The sequence below is a fragment of the Rhinopithecus bieti genome, unplaced genomic scaffold (genome assembly GCF_001698545.2).
Source record: "Rhinopithecus bieti isolate Rb0 unplaced genomic scaffold, ASM169854v2 scaffold_32008, whole genome shotgun sequence".
Taxonomy (NCBI): Eukaryota; Metazoa; Chordata; class Mammalia; order Primates; family Cercopithecidae; genus Rhinopithecus; species Rhinopithecus bieti.
The window spans coordinates 3908515-3915919 of record NW_016814433.1 but is presented as its reverse complement, the minus strand read 5'-3'; the positions used below and the strand labels follow the sequence as shown (position 1 = coordinate 3915919).

Sequence of the window (7405 nt, the reverse complement as noted above, 5' to 3'; positions counted from 1 at the left end):
AGCCCCTTTGGGTGTTCTATGAGTGACGAATGCACACAGGCAGATCCCACAGATACGTGACTCTGAGTGTCATGGACTTCCCAAGGCTGATCCACTACTGACCCCTTCACCCTGTGCATGGTGTGGGGATGGGGGTGTGGAGGGAAGATGGGGATCACTGAAATGGGTCCAGGAGGGTGGGAAGGACGGTGTGTGTGACTTTCCTATTGATAGGGAGACCCATGCCTGGCGAGCCTAGTCAAAGGGGTCCTGGGTCACTACCTCCCCTGTGAGACCCTCTGACTCTCCTGATCACCCACCCCTGGGCTCCTCCTCAGGCTAGGGGTTCCTCTCCTGGCATCCTCAGCAAGATCACCTGACTCCAGCAGCTGCCAACCCCCTGGGCAACGCCAAAGCCTCCTGGCCTCAAACGGGTTGGGCGACATTCACTTCCTCGCGCTGTCCTCCCGACCTGCTCTGTCATTAGGAATCCCTCGGCGGCGGCGGTCACACGGACAGCAACAAGAGGAGATCGTGCTGCTGCCCAGCACCTCGGGGTGGCTCAGATCTGCTGGAGGCCCCAGGAGGGAAGGTGGATGCTGCTCTCTCTGGTCCCAGCCAAAGTGAGTCTAGGGGCCTGGCTGGGGGTGGGGAAGGAGCTTGGCAATGTTGGAAGGTTGCCAACATTGGAAAGATGCAGGAGAATGAGGGAGAGAAAAATTGAAAGAGAGGGAGAGAGAAGAGATAACTGTGGGTGAGGAAGTAGTCACAGCTAAAGCTGTAGGACCTTGCACTGGGGCTCCAGGAGGGAATCCCAGGTGCCTGGAAGTGTCATTCTATCCCACAGGCTCTGTGCTGGGGTGGGGACACCTGCCTCTGTCACCCTGTCCTGGAAATGGGCTACTGCTATGGGGGAGTCTCAGTACTGGGGCTTCATGAGGTCAGCTCCCTTGGGCCAGCCATTGCCTTCCCCCTGCCTCCCAGGTGGCCAGAGTTTAGGGTCACTCTGAGGAAGGAAGTTTGGGTAGTTACTTCTCTGTCAGTGCTATTTCTTCTGTTCCTTTGACCAAAGTCTGAAGACAAAGTCTTCAGCTCTGAGCCTCAGTTCCCTTGTCTATGAAATGGAGACACTCCCTACCTCCCAGCGTTGTTGTCGGGATCAGATGAGGAAGGGATGCAAAATGCCAAGCGCACAATTAGGATTCAATAAATGGTCGCTGTTGTAATTATTTATTATTAGCTCAATACTGGTCCCACTTCACCGAGGAAGACCTTCTAGCCCTCCTCTCTCCTCATTTTCCTAAGGCACCAATAGGGATGCTTTTGGCACTTACTGCATCGTTCTCGAACTTGTTTGTGCTCAAACTAGAGTATGTTCCTTGCACTTCTTCTGTTGTCCTCTCCCTCACCCCAGCACCCAAACAGAATCAGGCCTTAAAAGGGACTCAAGGATGGAGAATGGAATGGGATTCAGAAAGGGAGAGAGGCAAAGAGGGAGGGGCCAGGGAAAGACTGAGAAAGGGAAGCAAGAAGGTGGGGAAGGAGGTAGCATTGTCCAGGTGTGAATGGCGTGGCTCTCTGGAAGCACGGGAAGGGGGAAGGATTGCCCAGAGAGGCCATGTTTGGAAGAGGGAAGGATTGCTCAGAGAGGCCATCGTTGGACGGGGGAATGATTGCCCAGAGAGGCCATGTTTGGAAGAGGGAAGGATTGCCCAGAGAGGCCATCGTTGGACGGGGGAATGATTGCCCAGAGAGGCCATCGTTGGAAGAGGGAAGGATTGCCCAGAGAGGCCATCGTTGGAAGGGAGAAGGATTGCCCAGAGAAGCCATCAATGGGGCTGGGATGTCTTCTGCACTCCCTGGGTCCTTTTTACTTCTCCACTAACTCGGATGAAAAGTACAGGCTCTCCTCCTCTTTCCCTGCTTGTCTCAAGGAGGATGGTGCTTCCTAACTTGGCTAATACCTACTCACCCAATCTATCAGCTGATTCTCACAATGTTCTACCATCTACGGAATCTCCTCTGTCTCTGTTAACTCCCCCTCCATCACCTTCACCGGTGACCTCAGGCGAGTCACTTCCCTCTCTCTAGACATGGATCTGCTCATCTCTGAAACTAGGAACTTCAACTAAGTGATCTCTAAAGTCCTTTATTCCCTCTAGGATTCCTTATTTGCTCATCTTCTCTTGTCAGCCTTGATCTCTACTTCTCAGTTCTCCAAACGACTTAAACCATTGATCATCAATTCTCCTTTCAAAAAAGTATATTTTTTGAGAAAATTTATAAATGTCCACTAGGCTCTAAAGTTTTATAAGAACTTCCTTGACCACTACTTACCCCTAATATGTAAGCTCAGTACCTCAGGTGGTCAATAAATATGTGTTGAATAATTAGACTGATGGATGGATGGATAGAAGGATGGAACTCTTGCCGTCATACACTTTGGGGAGTTATGAAATGCAATGAAACATATTAATAGTTGATTGACTTAAGAAAATCATGGCCATCCTGATTATAATGGCTGTTTGGCATAAACATTTGCAAATGTGTTGTTAAAAAACTACTAAGAAACATTGGAATAACCATTTAAACTCTTATCGATCACCCATCATTTATCTTATCCATTGTCATCTTGTTCAGTTATTCTAATTTGAAATGAGCTGCCCTCTGTCAAGGGGGTGCGTTTTTTTAATCATCCACATACTAAGGAACATCTGGGGATGACAGGGAAGGAAAGGAAGGCAAATGCTGTGGCTGCCTCAAGAGCTGTAACAGGGGTCTCCAAGTCCCCTTTGGGAGAATAGGTGACAGGACATGGCCTGTCTTAATAATGACAACTGCTATTTACTGAGCACTTACTCTGAGCCAGACTCTTGACTCACATTAGCTCACTTAATTCCCCCAACAACTCTCCAAGGAAGATGGTACCATTATTATCAATTTCATCTTATGGACAGGAAACTGAGACTCAGAGAGGTTAAACAACTTGGCTAAGCTTATACAGACAGTAATGGGTAGATCAAAGATTTGAACCCCAGCCCCATCCTGGGGGCCACACTGACCACCTCAAAGACCAAACCTGGAAACTCCCAAAGAGGTTTGGGGGCTGCCTCCAGGATGCCAGATTCCTTATCCCACCTCCAAATATTTTTGCTGTTTCTTAGACTATGGGACATTTTCAACTCGGCAAAATGGATTTGGAGCCAAGCCAAGAGAGGGAGAGATTCTGAAATATTTGTGATCTTAACAGTTGTCCTTCATATACATTGATTTTGTTCTCATTATGTCATCTCTCAGGTCTGGGGGCTGCCATGCAGCTCTATTTTATCAGTGTACCCAGGAGTCTTTTGTCTCTGTCATGGATGGAAGAAAGTAGCAATAACAAGGAATCATGGTTCCTTTTAAAGAAACCGTTCTAGATAAGTTTAGGCGACTCAGTTGTGACACTGAGAACTTTTCAGTGAGGACACTTGGACCTCACCACACACCCCAGTGGATGTTTCCCTTCAAAGCCATTGACTTGGGAAGCCATGTACTTAATCAAACAAATCTGCTCTCAGATTCTGTTTAAAACCCATCTTGTGGCCGGGCGCAGTGGCTCACATCTGTAATCCCAGCACTTTGGGAGGCTGAGGCAGGCGGATCACTGGAGGTCGGGAGTTCAAGACCAGCCTGGCCAACAAGGTGAAACCCTGTCTCCACTGAAAATACAAAAATTAGCCAGGGGTGGTGGCACGCACCTGTAATGCCAGCTATTCGGGAAGCTGAGATAGGAGAATCTCTTGAACCCAGGAAGTAGAGGTTGCAGTGAGCTGAGGTCGTGCCACTACACGCCAGCCTGGGTGACAGAGCAAAACTCCCTTTCAAAAAAAAAAAGAAATCATCTTGTTACTTTATAGTGACTCCGTAGCTTTGATTTCAAACTATCATGCCACTTGATCACTCATTTACTTTCCTATCAGACTTGGCTCCCAGTGACTTCTGGCTACTCCCAAAATATCAGACATATTCTCAAAGGATAAAATTCTGTCTCCATCAAGGTTGATCAGATGCTTCTCTCACTGCCTCAGGCAGCCCCATAAGAAGAATCTGGAGAATGACTGAGCTGTGGCAGGTGAGGGAATGAACCCAAAACTTCCTGACGTGACTGTGTGGAAGGCCAGCAGGCATTTGAATGTGTAAGTTCTGAGCTTTGTTTTTTTAAACAGTCATTGCTTTATAGCCACACTTAGCACAGAGGAATGCAATCCAATGGCTGGAGGAAATCCAGTGGACCCGCCAACCCCAGGTGAGGGCAGAGGTTGAGACTAGCACAGGCTTTTCTGGAAAATGGCCACTCTGGGTGCAGGCCCAAATTGGAGACTAGACTAGGTCTGTGCGTGCTCTTCTCAGCCACCTGCTTCCCCTGGTAACAGGGACTTCCTTTCTTCACTTCCGTCACTGAAGCAGGAAGACGTGAGGCAGTGACCTCACCATGTGTGTACATGGTGATTGAGGTGAGACATCAGGAACTCCACACACCTCCTCCTGGGGTCCAGTGTGACTGGGTTCTCTGGTTCTCTGTCTCCCAATTCTTGCTTCCAGAAGCATCTACTCCTCTCCTCCTAAGGGTCTTGGGCTCTAGGTTTGAGTCAGGTGGGCCATAGAGGAGGAGCAGCAGAAGAGCCAAGAGTAGGAGGAAGAGAGAAGTGGAAGACAGGGAGAGGGGATAAGAGGCAGTGGAGGCAGAGGTGTAGGCAGGAGTTAGGATGGGAGAGGGAAAGAGGGAAATGCCTCAATATTCACGACCCTTCCCGCCCACAGCTGAGTGTGCCATCTCCCAGTGGCCATGTCAGAAGGGGAGAGCAAGGACAGCTCGGGCAGCGAGTGCCCCGTGTGCTACGAGAAGTTCCGGGACCTGGAGGGCGCCAGTCGGACGCTGAGCTGTGGCCATGTGTTCTGCCATGACTGCCTGGTCAAGTACCTGCTGTCCACCCGTATAGATGGGCAGGTCCAGAGGACCCTGGTCTGCCCCATCTGCCGCTACGTCACGTTCCTCAGCAAGAAGAGCTCCCGCTGGCCCTCCATGCTGGACAAGAGCTCCCAGACCCTGACTGTGCCTGTGGCCCTGCCCTCCGTGCCCCCACTGGACAGCCTGGGTCACACAAACCCCTTGGCCGCCTCCTCCTCCTCCTGGAGGCCACCCCCGGGCCAAGCCAGGCCGCCCGGCAGCCCGGGCCAGAGCACCCAGCTCCCCCTGGACCTGCTGCCCAGCCTGCCCCGGGAGTCGCAGATCTTCGTCATCAGCCGCCACGGGATGCCCCTGGGGGAGCAGGACAGCGTGCTGCCCCGCCGCAGCCTGGCAGAGCTCTCGGAGGCCTCCCCGGCGCCCCGCTCCGCCCGCGCCTTCTGCTGCCGATCGCGGGCCCTGCTGCTCATCACGCTCATCGCCGTGGTGGCCGTGGTGGCCGCCATCCTGCCCTGGGTGCTGCTGGTGAGGAAGCGGGCATGAGGCACACAGCAGGGAGACCGCCGGGCTGGCCGTGGCCTGGGGTGGGACGGGAGGCCCCACGGCAGCCCTGGTGCCACCAAGCTCCGAAGGGCACGCGGGCAGGCAGAGGGGAGGTCCTGGGCACAGAGAGGGCCTTGGGCTTCCCCGACCCCCGCAGGGAGGCTGGAGCTGACTGCATGGGCGCAGCGTGTTTCCCCTCGTGAATCCTCAGCAGATGCGTTCCCCTTCCATCTAGGCTGGGAAGATGGGTGGTTACTGCCCTCCTGCAGGCTCACCAGCCCTGAGCGGCAGACCTTACCTGCCACGTGTCCTGCCCAAAGCCAGGTGGGCCCCTCCAGGGATAAGGAAGCCCTGCCGGCAGATGTCCTACTGGGTGGTCGATGGCAGGATCCTCCAGTCCAGAATTCCCACCCAGGATTTGTGGCTTGCCCTCGGGAACAGACAGAAGGGGCGCCCAGAATCTCAGCACTCACCCCTGACCTCCACCACAGTACCCCATCCCCAAGCCCTCCCTGTCCCCAACCTGCCAGCTTAGAAGGGCTTCCCTGAAGGAGAAGCTGATCTCAGAGGCTGCCTCAGAATTTCTGGGAGAATGAACAGAAACCGTTCTTCCCGGAGAGCTGAGGCCAGATCCAGAGACAGGGGTTTGTTGATAGACGCCACCCTAGCAGAGTGCCCCATGGACGGAGCCAGGGGTCTCCCTGAGCCCTCCAGGCCCAAGGAGGGATCCAAACTTTGAGTCCTAGGGTTCTCAAGGGTGGCAGGGAGTGGAGGGGAAGCCTGACAGGCGAGCCTTGAGTCAGCTGAGAACTATGTGGGCAAACGAACCCCTGGGGACTCCCACCTCCCTCCCAGCTGGTCCTCCTCCTCATGACCCAGCCACTCATTCAGAAGCCACACCAGCTGGGCCAGTTTCCTAGGTGGATTGCCAGGCTGGGCTGGGTGAGGAAGGGTGGGGAGGAAAACAGCTATGCTTGTCAGGGACGCCGCCATCTCAACTGACGAATGCTGAGGCCCAGGTGCCATCAGCTGCTCCCCAGGTCTCTTTGCCTGGGGCCCCCAAGTGGGACTATGAAGAGCCTCAGGTTGGGTCTAGCCTGAGTCATTCGGGGATAGCTATTGGCTGTTTATTGAGGTCCGTAAGTCAACCAACGCCTTTCAACGGAAAACAACAAAATCCTCCAGCAATTATCTCAAATAAGTGGCGGCCTGCACCCAGCTGTGCCCACGGTTGAGCTCTCCCAACTTCCCCCAACCTATACCCCTCTCAGCAATTTGCTGTCTGTGGGGGAAGAAATAGCAGTCTACATTTTATCTAGTTCCTAAATGCCTGCAGTGGCGGTCATCTGGGGACCGCTGGGGAATTGGGCCCTACTACAGGGGATATTTGGGACATAGCGAAGCCTGCTTTGAAAGCATTTGTGGGCTTCTCTGTGCTCATTTCAAGATTACAGAAGTGGCCGGGTGCAGAGGCTCACGCCTGTAATCCCAGCACTTTGGGAGGCCGAGGCGGGTGGATCACGAGGTCAGGAGTTCGAGATCAGCCTGGCCAATGTGGTGAAACCCCGTCTTACTAAAAATACAAAAATTAGCCAGGCGTGGTGGCGCATGCCTGTAGTCCCAGCTACTTGAGAGAGGCAGAATATCCGCTTGAACCCGGGAGGCAGAGGTTGCAGTGAGCCAAGATCGCGCCACTGCACTCCAGCCTGGGTGACAGAGCGAGACTCCGTCTCAAAAAAAAAAAAAAAAAAAAAAAAAAAAAAATACAGAAGAGCACAGGTGCTATTGTGGGGAAGGGATACAGATGGATTCCATGGGGAAAATATTTATTATAGGAATAAAAATAATGTTAAATTTGCAAACACTCCAATGAGTCTCTTTTAACCTCAGCCAGGCTGTTTTAAACAGTGTCATGAATTTTGGGAACCTGGTTCT

General features: G+C 52.8%; 1 protein-coding gene across 1 annotated transcript; it reads left to right on the top strand.

Moving 5' to 3' along the window:
• Positions 1-459: 459 nt before the first annotated feature.
• RNF222 (ring finger protein 222) lies at positions 460-7405 on the top strand. The gene is made up of 3 exons (XM_017850475.1): positions 460-590; positions 3942-4093; positions 4783-7405. The coding sequence occupies exon 3, from the start codon at positions 4808-4810 to the stop codon at positions 5468-5470; it is 663 nt and encodes a 220-aa protein (XP_017705964.1). The 5' UTR covers positions 460-590; positions 3942-4093; positions 4783-4807; the 3' UTR covers positions 5471-7405.